We start from the raw sequence: 18,276 nt of genomic DNA, 5'->3' as shown, positions 1-18,276 counted from the left end.
GCCACTATGATTCTCCAGGTCATTATAGGAGTTCATAGACACCAAACATGTCGAGGTTATTTTTTTATCTAAGTGGTAAAAAATAAATTCCAAACTTTGCTAAAAAAAAAAAAAAAGATAAAAAATTGCACAATTTTCCATTACCGGTAGCTTCTTCATTTTTCGTGATCTGGGGTTGGGTGAGGGCTTATTTTTTGTTTGCCGAAAGGGAGGTGTTTTGAACGTTCATATTTTTTTTATTTTTTAAAACTTTTTTTTTTTTTTTACTTTTGCCATGCTTCAAGAGCCTCCACGGGAGGCTAGAAGCTGGCATAGCCTGATCGGCTCTGCTACATAGGAGCGAAGCTCAGATCGATCCTATGTAGCCGAATTGCAGCATTGCTGTGAGTGCTGACCACAGGGTGGCGCTCACAGCAATCTGGCATCAACAACCATAGAGGTCTTCAGGAGAACTCTGGTTGTCATGCCAATGCATCGCTGACCCCTGATCACGTGACGGGTCAGCGATGCGCACATTTCCGGCCAGACAACGGCATTTAACTAGTTAATAGGTGCGGGTGGATCACTATTCAACCCGCGCCTATTGCGGGCACATGTCAGCTGTTGCGGGCTCTCCGCTGGAGCCCGCATCAAAGGGGTTAAGGTGTTGCAATTCATTCCAGTCACTAAGCAAAAGATCTCCGCAATGCCAAGACAAAAAAAAATCTATTTAGATATGAGCACTTGAAATAAATGTATATAATAGAAAAAAAAACACCATGAAAGACAATATGGAATTTGCAATATAATATATTTTTTTTATCTAAGGTGTGATGTAGAGCATTTCATTTGCCTTGGACTCATTGACTTCAGGGAAACTTCTTCAAGAATCAAACTTAAAGTAGTGTCTCAAGTTGCACATTGAATTGCAAGATTAACTTTAATTAATCACTGTTCAATCCAAGTGCGACAGGATGCACAGCATTTCCATGTGAACTTTGTCAGTATGGGGAAGGGAAAAATCAAACAAGGGAACCAAACAGTTCACTATTGTCCCGAGAAAGACAGAAAATGCATATATGGCAAAAATTTGGAAAAAGTGCTATTGTCTTGTAGTTTTGTTATATTTTTGCAATGTTACTCTTTTTTTTTCTAAATAGGTTAGATGGAAGCATGGAACCTGCCAATGAAATTTTAGAGTCTGCATCACATGATAGACCATTTGTTTCAAAGAACTATAGTGCTGCAGCCACAAAAGATACCTACTCAACATCACCAACAAGTCATGGTAAGACACTGTTTCAAGCATGAACATGATTTATTTTATTTAACTGTGTGGAACACTCATAGACTTAAAACGTCTGGGCAAACCTTGTCCTACTCTGCATTGATGTTCTAAAATGTGCCTGCATAGAATAGCAGCTGTATGCCATCATGTGGGAGAGGGGAGATGGCTGCCAGACCCCTAAACACACATCAAAATTCACAATAGACTACCTCAAAGGCGCATGCTGAAGGTTTACAATGGCACTCAGTTCCCTGATCTGATCATTATTGAAAATCTGTGGCTAGACCTCAAAATAGCAGTGCATGCAAGACAACCCAGAAATCTCACAGAACTGGAAGAATATTCCAAGGAAGAATGGATGACAATCCCTCAAACAAGAATTGGAAAACTCTTGGCTGGCTGCAAAAAGCATTTTCAAGCTATGATACTTGCAAAAGGGGCTGTTACTAGTTACCAACGATGCAGGGTGCCCAAACTTTTGCTTTGACTCATTTTCCTTTTTGTTATCTTGAAAATGTAAAAAAAAAACCTATATATTTTTTTTGCCTAAAATACAAAGGAAATGTGTCATCTTTTTAGAGATTATTTCATCTGCAACTTACTTAACTGTTCACAATAACAGTAATTTTGACCAGGGGTGCCCAAACTTTTCCATTCCGCTGTACGTCAAATCTCTAGGGTGCATTCTGAAATTGCTGTGAAGGATGTTGAGCTCTACGTTTGTGCAAGAAGTTTCAGACAACAGCATGTTTGCTTAGCCTTTTCCATAAAATAAACACACTTTTTTGGATCATTATTTTTTACTAGATGGTGGCCCGATTCTAACGCATCGTGTATTCTAGAATATGTATGTATGTATGTACATCGCGCTGTGAGTGGTGGTTAAATTCTGCGCCAATATCGCTGATTGGTCGTACCCGGCTGACCGATCAGCAAAGCGTGGTTCAAATCTGGCGCCAATTCGCAGCCGGACTGCGCCTGTCGCTGATCGCCCGGCCGCGACCAATGACCGTATCGGTGTTTAAATACCATGCCAATATCGCCAATCAGCGAAGCATGGTTTAAATCCCGCGTCAATTCGCGGCTGGACTGCGTTTGTCCCTGATTGGTCGCAGGATGTTGGGGGTTCGGGGTGCAGGATATAGTACAGCCACGTAGCATATAACACAGCCACGCAGTATATAGCACAGCCACGCAGTATATAGCACAGCCCACGCAGTATATAGCACAGCCCACGCAGTATATAGCACAGCCCACGCAGTATATAGCACAGCCCACGCAGTATATAGCCCAGCCCACGCAGTATATAGCACAGCCCACGCAGTATATAGCACAGCCCACGCAGTATATAGCACAGCCCACGCAGTATATAGCACAGCCCACGCAGTATACAGCAGTGTGGGCACCATATCTCTGTTAAAAAAAAGAATTAAAATAAAAAATAGTTATATACTCACCCTCCGGCGTCCACCGAAGTTGTCCCGATGCGTGAGAGGCTGCCGCCATCTTCCGTTCCCAGTGATGCATTGTGAAATTACCCAGATGACTTAGCGGTCTCGCGAGACCTCTAAGTCATCTGAGTAATTTTGCAATGCATCTCTGGGAACGGAAGCTGGCGGCAGCTTCGCCGCTCGCGCGCATCGGTGGACGGCGGAAGGTGAGAATAGCACCATATTTTTTTTATTTATTTTTTTAAATTATTTTTAACATATCTTTTTACTATTGATGCTGCATAGGCAGCATCAATAGTAAAAAGTTTGCCACACAGTGTTAATAGCAGCGTTAACAGACTGTGTTATGCCGCGGTGTAACGCAGTCGGTTTAACGGACAACTAAAACGCTATGTGGGCGCTGACTGGGAGGGGAGTATGGAGGGGGCACTGACCGCAGGGGGCGGCCAGACTGTGCCTGTGACTTGGGATTTCCGTGACAGACAGACAAACAGACGGAAGTGCCCCTTAGACGATTACAATATATATATATATATGTATATATATATATATATATATATATATATATATATATATATATATATATATATATATATATATATATATATATATATATACAGTGGGGCAAAAAAGTATTTAGTCAGTCAGCAATAGTGCAAGTTCCACCACTTAAAAAGATGAGAGGCGTCTGTAATTTACATCATAGGTAGACCTCAACTATGGGAGACAAACTGAGAAAAAAAAATCCAGAAAATCACATTGTCTGTTTTTTTAACATTTTATTTGCATATTATGGTGGAAAATAAGTATTTGGTCAGAAACAAACAATCAAGATTTCTGGCTCTCACAGACCTGTAACTTCTTCTTTAAGAGTCTCCTCTTTCCTCCACTCATTACCTGTAGTAATGGCACATGTTTAAACTTGTTATCAGTATAAAAAGACACCTGTGCACACCCTCAAACAGTCTGACTCCAAACTCCACTATGGTGAAGACCAAAGAGCTGTCAAAGGACACCAGTAACAAAATTGTAGCCCTGCACCAGGCTGGGAAGACTGAATCTGCAATAGCCAACCAGCTTGGGGTGAAGAAATCAACAGTGGGAGCAATAATTAGAAAATGGAAGACATACAAGACCACTGATAATCTCCCTCGATCTGGGGCTCCACGCAAAATCCCACCCCGTGGGGTCAGAATGATCACAAGAACGGTGAGCAAAAATCCCAGAACCACGCGGGGGGACCTAGTGAATGAACTGCAGAGAGCTGGGACCAATGTAACAAGGCCTACCATAAGTAACACGCTACGCCACCATGGACTCAGATCCTGCAGTGCCAGACGTGTCCCACTGCTTAAGCAAGTACATGTCAGGGCCCGTCTGAAGTTTGCTAGAGAGCATTTGGATGATCCAGAGGAGTTTTGGGAGAATGTCCTATGGTCTGATGAAACCAAACTGGAACTGTTTGGTAGAAACACAACTTGTCGTGTTTGGAGGAAAAAGAATACTGAGTTGCATCCATCAAACACCATACCTACTGTAAAGCATGGTGGTGGAAACATCATGCTTTGGGGCTGTTTCTCTGCAAAGGGGCCAGGATGACTGATCCGGGTACATGAAAGAATGAATGGGGCCATGTATCGTGAGATTTTGAGTGCAAACCTCCTTCCATCAGCAAGGGCATTGAAGATGAAACGTGGCTGGGTCTTTCAACATGACAATGATCCAAAGCACACCGCCAGGGCAACGAAGGAGTGGCTTCGTAAGAAGCATTTCAAGGTCCTGGAGTGGCCTAGCCAGTCTCCAGATCTCAACCCTATAGAAAACCTTTGGAGGGAGTTGAAAGTCCGTGTTGCCAAGCGAAAAGCAAAAACATCACTGCTCTAGAGGAGATCTGCATGGAGGAATGGGCCAACATACCAACAACAGTGTGTGGCAACCTTTTGAAGACTTACAGAAAACGTTTGACCTCTGTCATTGCCAACAAAGGATATATTACAAAGTATTGAGATGAAATTTTGTTTCTGACCAAATACTTATTTTCCACCATAATATGCAAATAAAATGTTAAAAAAACAGACAATGTGATTTTCTGGATTTTTTTTTCTCAGTTTGTCTCCTATAGTTGAGGTCTACCTATGATGTAAATTACAGACGCCTCTCATCTTTTTAAGTGGTGGAACTTGCACTATTGCTGACTGACTAAATACTTTTTTGCCCCACTGTATATATATATATATATATATATATATATATATATATATATATATATATATATATATATGAGCAGCACAGCCTAACTGTCCAGAGATTATCAACGGTGTGTGATTAATAGCCTCGCCTCCCTCCTTATGTACCCGTGTGCCTGTTATCTGCTCATGTTTAATGTATTTGTCTATATTTGCCTCGTATTCACATGTAAAGCGCCATGTAATAAATGGCGCTATAAAAATGTATAATAATAATAATAACACAACAACAGGTCGTCCGATGATCAGAGGAGGTGCCCGCGTGAAATGAATTATGAATCATACGAACATGGAAGAAACAACGCGGCAGCACTCGCCAATCTTGCAGTTCAAGTGTCCTTTATTGAAACACACGGGAACACATCTTCACGGCTCGGGGGAGTGAAACAAACAAGGAGTGCGGCAGACGGGACGACGGCCGTTTCGCGCTAAACGAGAGCGCTTCTGCGGGTCCATGGGATATGTTATATATATATACATACATACATACATACATACATACATATACAGTTAGGGCCAGAAATATTTGGACAGTGACACAAGTTTTGTTATTTTAGCTGTTTACAAAAACATGTTCAGAAATACAATTATATATATAATATGGGCTGAAAGTGCACACTCCCAGCTGCAATATGATAGTTTCCACATCCAAATCGGAGAAAGGGTTTAGGAATCATAGCTCTGTAATGCATAGCGTCCTCTTTTTCATGGGACCGAAAGTAATTGGACAATGGACTCTAAGGGCTGCAATTAACTCTGAAGGCGTCTCCCTCGTTAACCTGTAATCAATGAAGTAGTTAAAAGGTCAGGGGTGGATTCCAGGTGTGTGGTTTTGCATTTGGAAGCTGTTGCTGTGAGCAGACAACATGCGGTCAAAGGAACTCTCAATTGAGGTGAAGCAGAACATCCTGAGGCTGAAAAAAAAGAAAAAATCCATCAGAGAGATACCAGACATGCTTGGAGTAGCAAAATCAACAGTTGGGTACATTCTGAGAAAAAAGGAATTGACTGGTGAGCTTGGGAACTCAAAAAGGCCTGGGCGTCCACGGATGACAACAGTGGTGGATGATCGCCGCATACTTAATTTGGTGAAGAAGAACCCGTTCACAACATCAACTGAAGTCCAGAACACTCTCAGTGAAGTAGGTGTATCTGTCTCTAAGTCAACAGTAAAGAGAAAACTCCATGGCAGTAAATACAAAGGGTTCACATCTAGATGCAAACCATTCATCAATAACAAAAATAGACAGGCCAGAGTTAAATTTGCAGAAAAATACCTCAAGAAGCCAGCTCAGTTCTGGACAAGTATTCTATGGACAGATGAGACAAAGATCAACCTGTACCAGAATGATGGGAAGAAAAAAGTTTGGAGAAGAAAGGGAACGGCACATGATCCAAGGCACACCACATCCTCTGTAAAACATGGTGGAGGCAACGTGATGGCATGGGCATGCATGGCTTTCAATGGCACTGGGTCACTTGTGTTTATTGATGACATAAGAGCAGACAAGAGTAGCCGGATGAATTCTGAAGTGTACCGGGATATACTTTCAAACTTCAACTTACAAAGTTGATTGGACGGCGCTTCATAGTACAGATGGACAATGACCCCAAGCATACAGCCAAAGCTACCCAGGAGTTCGAGTGCCAAAAAGTGGAACATTCTGCAATGGCCAAGTCAATCTCCAGATCTAAACCCAATTGAGCATGCATTTCACTTGCTCAAATCCAGACTTAAGACGGAAAGACCCACAAACAAGCAAGACCTGAAGGCTGCGGCTGTAAAGGCCTGGCAAAGCATTAAGAAGGAGGAAACCCAGCGTTTGGTGATGTCCATGGGTTCCAGACTTAAGGCAGTGATTGCCTCCAAAGGATTTGCAACTAAATATTGAAAATAAAAATATTTTATTTGGGTTATGTTTATTTGTCCAATTACTTTTGACCTCCTAAAATGTGGAGTGTTTGTAAAGAAATATGTACAATTCCTACATTTTCTATCAGATATTTTTGTTCAACCCTTCAAATTAAACGTTACAATCTGCACTTGAATTCTGTTGTAGAGGTTTCATTTCAAATCCAATGTGGTGGCACGCAGAACCCAACTCGCGAAAATTGTGTCACTGTCCAAATATTTCTGGCCCTAACTGTATATATAGCCATGTCTTTACCCCATTGATTTTCTCGTGGTTTTCATCATGTAAAAATGCTTGTGTTTCACATGAAGCGGGTTCATATGGCTTTCCACGGGCCGATGTCTGAACATTGGGGACCCAGATCCTACTATGTCCTTATCTATTTTTACATCTGCTGACACAGTGAGGTGAACTATCAGACTGTTATCGTCCCGATTGGGGTACACCTTGTTGTGGTGAGATAGCTTTTACGTTTTTTTTATCATCAAAACAATGTTACCTATGTATCCTATGTAATTTACATGTACTAATACTATCTTAACTTACTACAGAGTATTTGCTGTTTTTGTTCTCTCCAGTTCTGATTGTTATGGCCACAGTGTGAATGCACACCTAAGCATTGCTCTTATGCCAGCATGTGCTCTGACTCAAAATGTTTTTGGTTATACCAGAAACAATTGTCATCCCCCATCTCTGTAATTGGAAGTCAGTCTTCATTGAGTACAGATTTTACTTGAGTTGTTAACTCTGATAATGACCGATTCTCAGTCAGTGGAGAAATCTAAAAAAGCAGTAGCTCTCAGAACACAGCAATGTAAAAGCAATTATTTTTTTTTTTATAAAATTGTCGGGGGTCTCCACTGTTTAGGCACATGAGGGGCTCTCCTTACGCATCATGGCGCCAACAGATCATTCCATCAAAGTCTGCTCTCAAAAATGTCGCTTCTTTCAGAGTTTGGTAGTGTGCCAAAAACAGTAGTTTCCGTCATACATGGGATATTGACGTACTCAGGAAATTGCACAACAAATTTTGCGATCCGGTTTCTCCTGTTACCCTTTTGAAAATGAATATTTTGGTGCTAAATCAACATTTTTGTGTGAAAGAAGTATTTTTTCATTTCCAGGGCTCAACGTTATCAAATTCTGTGAAGCATCTGGGGGTTCCAAGTGCTCATCACACATCTAGAGGTGGTGTAGTTACCAAAATGGTGTCACTTGTGGGGGGTTTCCACTGTTTATGCACATCAGGGGCTCTGCAAACACAGCATGGCGTCTGTTGTCTATTCCAGCCAATTTTGCACTTCAAAAGTCAAAAAGTGTTCACCCCTTCCAAGCCCTGCCGTGTCCCCATACAGTAGCTTTCCACCACATATGGAATATTGGAATGAAACATTTGGGGCTAAAGCAACCTTTTTGTGGAAAAAGTGTACATTTTAATTTCTTCCTTTAACATTGCTTTATTTCCTGTGAAGCCCCTGAAGGGTTAATACATTTATTGAATGTGGTTTTGAGGGGTGCAGTTTTTGAGACTGGTGTGACATTTGAGTATTTTCTTTTATATAGACATCTTAAAGTCACTTCAAACCGGATATGGTCCCTAAAAGAAAATTAAAAATTGCTGATAAACTTCTAACTTCCTAACAAAAAAGTTATATTGTGTTATATAACTATCTAGTTTAACCCCTTAAGCCCTGAGGGTGGTTTGCACGTTAATGACCGGGACAATTTTTACAATTCTGACCACTGTCCTTTTATCTACTATATAATTGTCTAAGGGTCACTTCCATCTGTCTGTCTGTCCTTCTGTCACGGTTATTCATTCGCTGATTGGTCTCGGCAGCTGCCTGTCATGGCTACCGCGACCAATCAGTGACGGGCACAGTCCGTTTAGTCCCTCCCCTACTCCCATGCACTCACTGCCCGGCGCCCGCTCCGTAATACCCTCCACTCACCGCTCACACAGGGTTAATGGCAGCGGTAACGGCCCGCGGTGTAACGCACTCCGTTACCGCTGCTATTAACCCTGTGTGTCCCCAACTATTTACTATTGATGCTGTGTATATGTTTATATTTTTTTTTTAAGTCTTTATACTACGTGGCTCTGTGCTGTATACTGTATGCGCTGTGCACTATACCAGTGATTTTCAACCTTTTTTGAGCCGCGGCACACTTTTTATACTTAAAAAATCCCGAGGCACACCACCAACCAAAATGGCACAAAATGGTGCGTCCAGGTTTGAGATGAAAGTCTGCAGTCATTCTATGTGACTGCAGGCTTCTGAATTCTCACAGCGCAAGCACTGCACACTTTCAGTATTCTCCCTTGCCGGTGGCCAGAGTGGACGGTCATGACAGCACAAGTATGTGATTTGGATACTTCTGGCCACATTCTAACTAGACGTGTCCGGCCTCAGTCAATTCATTTTCATTGAATGAGGCCACACATGTCTAGTCAGCACGTGACCGCATGTATGTAAATCACCAACATCAGAAAATTATGATAGCAGTGTGCACTGTGAGAATTCAGAAGTCTGCAGTCACATAGTATGACTGCAGACTCATCACAACCTTGGACATCCCCTTTAATGTTCCTAACAAATAAAAATGAGAATTAGTATCACAGAAAAAAAACACATTTACATCCAGGTACCTGATAGATGACGTTGTTTGTGGAGTCGCCTCTTTCTTTTCATCTTCACCTTGTCCAGATGCCATGATGACTCTTCTCATCCACCGGCAGAGCTCGTTTCTGCAGACTTCCATCTTCTCCTGTCTTCTGCAGCACATCCCGACACAACACCCTTAAAGATAGCAGTGTTATTATAATGCTCCGGAATAACAATATCTGCCCTAGGCTGAGCCCCTGAGTAAATAATTGCCCCTCACTTTATTCCCAGCACATAATATGACCCTCACTGTCCCTCTTATGGTACATGCCATCCACACTACCCTCTCTCTCTTTTCCATACTTCACACTGCCTTCTCATACGGTGTCCCTCATAGAGAGCCCAGTCTCTCTACTGTGCCCCTTCATTACACTCCTCCTACTTGGCATACTGTCTCCTCCTGGCTGTTACCCTCACACTACTCAGTATCTATTCTGTGTCCACTCACACTTTCATCCCCCCATACTGTCTGCACACATTTCTAATAGCCTCCTCATGTACACCCCCCTGCTAACATACCCCTTTGCTCTCTCCATATTTCCTCCTCACACATTCCCCCGACTCCCAATACTGTCCTCACACATCCCATCACCGTTGCTCCCAGTACTGTCAGCACACATTTTTCCCCTCGCTACTGTGTCCACCCCCATCTCCCCACTCACCCCCACAGAATATATCCACTGCCCTTCCGATAGAATAAATCCATCCCCTTCCACAGAATAAATGCACCCTGCCCCACACATGCTAAATAAATTCCAGCCACCCCCACGTACACACTGAATAAATCCCCCCCACACACTGAATAAATCCCCCCCACACACTGAATAAATCCCCCCCACACACTGAATAAATCCCCCCCACACACTGAATAAATCCCCCCACACACTGAATAAATCCCCCCCACACACTGAATAAATCCCCCCCACACACTGAATAAATCCCCCCCCACACACTGAATAAATCCCCCCCACACACTGAATAAATCCCCCCCACACACTGAATAAATCCCCCCACACACTGAATAAATCCCCCCACACACTGAATAAATCCCCCCACACACTGAATAAATCCCCCCCCCACACTGAATAAATCCCCCCCACACACTTAATAAATCCCCCCACACACTTAATAAATCCCCCCACATACTCCCCATAAACCCACCCCACGCTGAATCTTCGGTGTCTTCAGCTCCACAGCACAGGAGCACTTACCACCAAGTCTCTTCTTTCTCCTGCGCGCCGGATAGTGACGTCAGCAGCGTGATCACATGACTTGATCACGCTGCTGGCGTCGCTCTGACCCAGCGGTCAGAGCCTCAATTGTACTCGCAGCTGGTAGATGTCTGCGAGTACAATTGATCTCCGGGAGCCGGCGCGCTGCAGCTTCTCTGTGCCGGCTGTCAGCTTGACAGTCGGCACAGAGAACAGCTGACTCCCATTACCCGCGGCACACCCGACCACTGGTTGAAAAACACTGCACTATACTATGTGGCTAGGCAATATACTACGTGACTGGGCAATATACTCCGTCGCTGGGCAATATGCTACGTGGCTGGGCAATATACTACGTGGCTGGGCAATATACTACGTGACTGGGCAATATACTACGTGACTGGGCAATATACTACGTGGCTGGGCAATATACTACGTGGCTGGGCAATATACTACGTGGCTGGGCAATATACTACGTGGCTGGGCAATATACTACGTGGCTGGGCAATATACTACGTGGCTGGGCAATATGCTACGTGGCTGGGCAATATGCTACGTGGCTGGGCAATATACTACGTGGCTGGGCAAACCACTACGTGGCTGGCCAATATACTACGTGGCTGGGCAATATACTACGTGGCTGGGCAATATACTATGTGGCTGGGCAATATACTACGTGGCTGGGCAATATACTACGTCGCTGTGCAATATTCTACGTCGCTGTGCAATATACTACGCGGCTGGGCAAACCACTACGTGGCTGGCCAATATACTACGTGACTGGCCAATATACTACGTGACTGGGCAATATACTATGTGGGCTGTGCAATATACTACGTGGACATGCATATTCTAGAATACCCGATGCGATAGAATCGGGCCACCATCTAGTGAGGTTATAACTCTGTAACGCTTCAACGGATCCCGGTGATTCTGACATTGTTTTCTCGTGACATATTGTACTTCATGATAGTGGTAACATTTCTTTGATATTACCTGCGTTTATTTGTGAAAAAACACAGAAATTTTGCGAAAGTTTTTAAAATTTCGCAGTTTTCCAAATTTTAATTTTTATGCCCTTAAATCACAGAGATATGTCACACAAAATACTTAATAAGTAACATTTCCTACATGTCTACTTTACATCAGCACAATTTTGGAAACAAAATTTTTTTGTTAGGGGGTTATAAGGGTTAAAAGTTGACCATCAATTTCTCATTTTTACAACACCATTTTTCTTTTAGGAACCACATCACATTTGAAGTCATTTTGAGGGGTCTATATGATAGCAAATACCCAAGTGTGACACCATTCTTAAAACTGCACCCCTTAAGGTGCTCAAAACCACATTCAAGAATTTATTAACCCTTCAGGTGTTTCACAGGAATTTTTGGAATGTTTAAAAAAAAAAAATGAACATTTACGGTAATTTTTTTTCACAAAAAAAATTTACTTCAGCTCCAATTTATTTTATTTTACCAAGGGTAACAGGAGAAAATGAACCCCAAAAGTTGTTGTACAATTTGTCCTGAGTACCCGGATACCCCATATGTGGGGGTAAACCACTGTTTGGGTGCATGGCAGAGCTCGGAAGGGAAGGAGCACTGTTTGACTTTTCAATGCAAAATTGGCTGGAATTGAGATGGGACGCCATGTTGCGTTGGGGAGCCCCTGATGTGCCTAAACATTGAAAGCCCCCACAATTGACACCATTTTGGAAAGTAGACCCCCTAAGGATCTTACCTAGATGTGTTGTGAGAACTTTGAACCCCCAAGTGTTTCACTACAGTTAATAATGCAGAGCCGTGAAAATAAAAAATCTTTTTTTTCCACAAAAATTATCTTTAACACCCAATTTTGTATTTTCCCAAGGGTAACAGGAGAAATTGGTCTACAAAAGTTGTTGTCCAATTTGTCCTGAGTACGCTGATACCCCATATGTGGGGGGAACCACCGTTTGGGCGCATGGCAGAGCTCGGAAGGGAAGGAGCGCCATTTGGAATGCAGACCTGGTGTACCTAAACAGTAGAAACCCCCCACAATTGACCCCATATTGGAACCTAGACCCCCCAAGGATCTTATCTAGATGTGTTGTGAGAACTTTGAACCCCCAAGTATTTCACTACAGTTTATAACGCAGAGACGTAAAAATAAAAAAATAATTTTTGTCCCACAAAAATGTTTTTTTGAGCCCCCCGAATTTTTATTTTCCCACGGGTAACAAGAGAAATTGGACGCCAGAAGTTGTTGTCCAATTTGTCCTGAGTACGCTGATACCCCATATGTTGGGGTAAACCCCTGTTTGGGCGCATGGGAGAGCTCGGAAGGGAAGGGCACTATTTTACTTTTTCAACGCAGAATTGGCTGGAATTGAGATCGGACGTCATGTCGCGTTTGGAGAGCCCTGATGTGTCTAAACAGTGGAAACCCCCAATTCTAACTGAAACCCTAACCCAAATACACCCCTAGTCCCAACCACACCCCTAACTCCAACACACCCCTAACCCCAACTGTAAATATAACCCTAGCCCTAACCCTAATGGGAAAATAGAAATAAATACATTTTTTTTATTTTTCCCTAACTAAGGGGGTGATGAAGGGGGGTTTGATTTACTTTTATAGTGGGTTTTTTAGCGGATTTTTATGATTGGCAGCCGTCACACACTAAAAGACGCTTTTTATTGCAAAAAATATTTTTTGCGTTACCACATTCTGAGAGCTATCATTATTTGCATATTTTGGTCCACAGAGTCGTGTGAGGTCTTGTTTTTTGCGGGACGAGTTGACGTTTTTATTGGTAACATTTTCGGGCACGTTTCATTTTTTGATCGCTTTTTATTCTGATTTTTGTGAGGCAGTATGACCAAAAAACAGCTATTCATGAATTTCTTTTAGAGGGGGGTGGCGGGGCGTTTATACCATTCCACTTGTGGTAAAATGGATAAAGCAGTTTTATTGTTCGGGTCAGTACGATTACAGCGATACCTCATTTAGATTATTTTTTATGTTGTAACTCTTTTATACCTAATTTTTATTATTGGTTATTTATATCTGTCTTTTTGATCGCGTGCTATTCCACTTTTTGTTCGGCGGTATGATAATAAAGGGTTGTTTTTTGCCTCGTTTTTTTTTTTTTTTTCTTTACGGTGTTCACTGAAGGGGTTAACTAGTGGGACAGTTTTATAGGCCGGGTCGTTACGGACGCCGCAATACTAAACATGTGTACTTTTATTGGGTTTTTTTAGATGAAGGAATGTATTTTTGGGAACAATTTTTTTTCTTTCTTTAATTAGGAATTTATTTATTATTATTATTATTTTTTTTTACACATGTGAATATTTTTTTTGTTATTTTATAACATTGCTCCGGGGGGGGGGGGGGCGCACATCATGTTATAGCGTCAGATCGCTGATCTGACACTTTGCAGAGCACTGTGTCAGATCAGCGATCTGACATGCAGGGCTGCAGGCTTACCAGCGCTTGCTGGTAAGCCACCTCCCTGCAGGGCCCGGATGCAGCCCCGTGGCCATTTTAGATCCCGGTGCCTGCTGGGAGGAGACACTTGGTAAAAGGTGAGCACATTGCCTTGTACCGAGGGTCTCAGGGAAGGCGGCAGGGAGCCCCCTCCCTGCGCGATGCTTCCCTATGCCCCGGAGCGCTGCGATCATGTTTGATCGCAGTGTGCCGGGGGTTAATGTACCAGGGGCAGTCCGTGACCGCTCCTGGCACATAGTGCCAGATGTCAGCTGCGATAGTCAGCTGACACCCAACCGCGATCGGCCGCGATCCCCGTGAGCGCAGCTTATCGCGCTGGACGTACTATCCCGTCACTGGGAATTAAGTTCCAGGTCACCTTGACAGGATAGTACGTCCAATGGGATTAAGGGGTTAAGGGCATAAAACTGAAAAGTTTAAAATTTTCAAAATTTTCACTAAGTTTCCAATAATGTCACAAATAAAGCTGTGTCACAAAAAAACATTCTCAAAATCGCCAGGGTCTGTTGGAGTATTCCAGAGTTACCACGTAAAGTGACAGTGGTCAGAATTGTAAACTTTGGCCTGGTCAGGAAGGTGAAAACAGGCTTTGGGGTTGAAAGGGTTAAAGAGGACATTTAAACCAAGTTTTTCATATTGTATTGGACACACAATGTAATAGTGTTGCTTAGCCGAATAAAGTTTTTTTTTTGTTTTTGGCGTCTCCATTGTAGATTAAACATATTAGCAGTCAGCTAATCAGTTAACTTTTTTCCACAGCGGGAAACAGCAGGTGAGTATTGGATAGCTCATTATTTTTAGGAAAACCCAAGTTTTTAGGCAACATTTTATTTATCTGGACAGCCCCTGTAAAGTAGATCTGTTACCATGTTTTTGTTACCCTATCTAAGAGCAGCATGATGTAGGGGCAAAGACCCTGATTCCAGTGAAGGATCACCTAACTTACTGGTGGCTCTAGTTTTAATTAAAATCAGTTTTATCTGCTGTAGATGTAGCAGTTCTCTGAATGCTGAGCTCTGTATAACCCCACCCACACCACTGATTGGCAGCTTTCTGTGTACATTATGCAGAAGCATAGAGCTGCCAATCAGCGATGGGTGTCTGTTTGCACTACATGGCAGTAGGTTTACTAGCCCTGTAGTGATAATCTCCTGCTGATAAAAATTATACTAAGCAGCCCAGTAAGTGATACATTGCTGCAATCAGGGTCTCTGGCTCTACATTTCGCTGTGCTTAGATTGGGTAGTAAAAACCTGGTGACAGATTTGCTTTAACTGTATGTTGGTGGGTCTGAATATTTTTTTGGGAAAGAGAACCGTGCGCACCACTATATGAGGTGCCAGGGTAGGCTCCAGCACCGTTATCAATAATAAGAAGAAACCCGGCACTCGGTAATTTAATGATTCACTGTAGTAGTCAAAAAAAAGTTTCGGTCTTACATCAGACCTTCTTCAGTTACTACAAAAATAACAAATGATATTCAAAGAAAGTATATACAACAAAATGACAAAATTCAAGGTCCAATAATAGAGGCAAAGAACATAAGATGAATGCCAAAACCACAGTAGCTTCTAATATAAACTTCATCAGAATCACATTTGAAATATATCAGAGAACATCAAGAGAAGAGACAATGGTGCAAGGGCCAGAGGAGGGAGACCAAGAGTGTAATGGTGATAGTAAAATTGGGGTGGCACATACCAAGTTACAGTGTTCCTATTGGTTTGATAATGCCAATAGATGCAGTAGCAGATCACTGGATCTAAAGTGAAAAAAGGTCCGGTCCAAAAAAAGGAAAATGAAATAATGGTGCGGTATATAGAGGAGACATTTAACATACCCAGGGGACTGTGTATCCTGGAAAAAAGAGTAATGAAGCCTGCAAAGAGATGCAGACTGTGGTGAGTAGCCGCACTCACAAAAAAAAATGTCCATGTAAAAGTTCCTAAGCGGTGGTGGTAAGAGACTTGATGAGATGACTAACCTGATTGCTGCTTGATGAGGAGTATGGCGAGCCGCAGTGGCTAGAAGAGGACGCGGTGTCCACCGCTAGTCCTGCGGCTCTAGGAAAAGGAGAGAATAAAGTGTTAGCGGAGATAAAATCACACATCATATATAATACATTGCTCATTACTAGGAGATTCTGAATAAAATGCAAAAACATTACAATAAAGCCTGCAGGAATAAGACAACTCAGATATGAAAACACATTGTAAAATAGTGCTACAGTACAGCCAGTAGTGTCTTTTTGACACGGAGTGTCCCCCTAATAGTATGGTATATTACATGAACGATAACATGTCATATTCCCTGTTCAGACCTTTGGGGGATAAGGTAGCCGGAGTGTGTATCCAGAACGCCTCCCATCATTTTAATTGTTTAATGCGGTCACCTCCTCTCCTAGGCTGTGGGATTTGTTCGAGAATTTGAAATTTCAGTTGGGAAATTTTGTGTCCCATCGTTATGAAATGGTAGGGGATAGGAAGTAGCACGTTTTTACATCGTCTGGTGCTTTTATGCTTGGAAATCCGATCCTTTACGGGTTATGTTGTCTCACCCACATATAATAACCCACAGGGGTATTTGATTGCATAAACGGCAAAGGAGGTATCGCAGGTGTGAAAACCCCGAATTTTGTACAACTTCCCAGTTAATGGATGATGAATGCCAGGGCCCTTCTGAACGTTACTGCATTGTGCGCAATTTAAACAGGGAAATGTGCCATTTCTGGGACTCTGTAAGAAGCGTTGTTTCTTGATGGACTTGTCTGGACCTATATCTGCCCTAATTAGGGTATCTCTCAAATTGGGGGCTCGTCTAAAGCAAGGTAAAAATGGTTCTGAGAATTCAGGAATATCTGGGTATGCTGTCTGGAGGAGTGGCCAGTGTTTTCGGATAGATTTATGAATTAAGAAAGCAAAAGGATGATAGGAATGGACAAAGGCAATTCTGTCCGCTTTTACCCGTCTCCCGATATGTTGTGGTGGTCTTGTCTTGTTAAGGGTAGACTGGAGGTAGCCCCTTTCTCTAAACTTAGATATCTTTAGAAATACCCTGGTTTAGGGAAAGAGGGAAAAAAAAAAGAGACAAGTGCGGCGCTTCCTCTGAGCGTAATACGTTTTTACCAACAAATTAAAAACATTTCTTTTATTTGTAGTTATGCTCACCTTCTATCGGTAAAGGTAACCTTCACACTGAACAACATTACAACGATAACGATAGCGATCCGTGTCGTTGCAGCGTCCTGGATAGCGATATCGTTGTGTTTGACACGCAGCAGCGATCTGGATCCTGCTGTGATATCGCTGGTCGGAGCTAGAAGGCCAGAACTTTATTTCGTCGCTGGATCACCCGCTGACATCGCTGAATCGGCGTGTGTGACGACGATCCAGCAATGTGCTCACTGGTAACCAGGGTAAATATTGAGTTACTAAGCGCAGGGCCGCGCTTAGTAACCCGATGTTTACCCTGGTTACCATTGTAAATATATAAAAAAAAAAAACACATACTCACATTCTGGTGCCTGTCACGTCCCCGGCGTCCGCTTCCCTGCACTCCTCCTGCATCCTGTGTCAGCGCCGGCCGGCCGTGAAGCAGAGCACAGCGGTGACGTCACCGCTCTGCTTTACGACCGGCGCTTACACAGGATGCAGGAGGAGTGCAGGGAAGCGGACGCCGGGGACGTGACAGGCATCGGAATGTAAGTATGTTTGTTTTTTTTTTTTTTTACATTTACAATGGTAACCAGGGTAAACATCGGGTTACTAAGTGCGGCCCTGCGCTTAGTAACCTGATGTTTAGCCTGGTTACCCGGGGACTTCTGCATCGTTGGTAGCTCTCCAGCGACCACACAAGGACTTTCCAACGATCACGGCCAGGTCGTATCGCTGGTCGTGATCGTTGGAAAGTTGCTGAGTGTGACGGTACCTTAAGAAATGCATGTTGAGATTCTCAAGGAATCAATTCTTTAGGCAACTCTTCTCCGTATGTTGTATAATCCAATAAGGTGTGCAGCTCACTTTGGAGA

The 18,276-nt window shown here is 42.9% G+C and overlaps 1 protein-coding gene across 2 annotated transcripts in view; it reads left to right on the top strand.

Moving 5' to 3' along the window:
* WIPI2 (WD repeat domain, phosphoinositide interacting 2) overlaps positions 1-18,276 on the top strand; it is a 151,893-nt gene that overhangs the window by 123,739 nt on the left and 9,878 nt on the right. For both annotated transcript variants that reach the window (XM_069733837.1, XM_069733836.1), the window contains exon 11: positions 1,140-1,267. In XM_069733837.1, coding sequence (XP_069589938.1) covers positions 1,140-1,267 — 128 coding nt within the window. The remainder of the gene's footprint in view (positions 1-1,139; positions 1,268-18,276) is intronic.

This window comes from Ranitomeya imitator, chromosome 7 (genome assembly GCF_032444005.1).
Source record: "Ranitomeya imitator isolate aRanImi1 chromosome 7, aRanImi1.pri, whole genome shotgun sequence".
Classification (NCBI taxonomy): domain Eukaryota; kingdom Metazoa; phylum Chordata; class Amphibia; order Anura; family Dendrobatidae; genus Ranitomeya; species Ranitomeya imitator.
The sequence above is the reverse complement of the archived record's forward strand: the minus strand, read 5'-3'. Positions and strand labels throughout refer to the sequence as shown.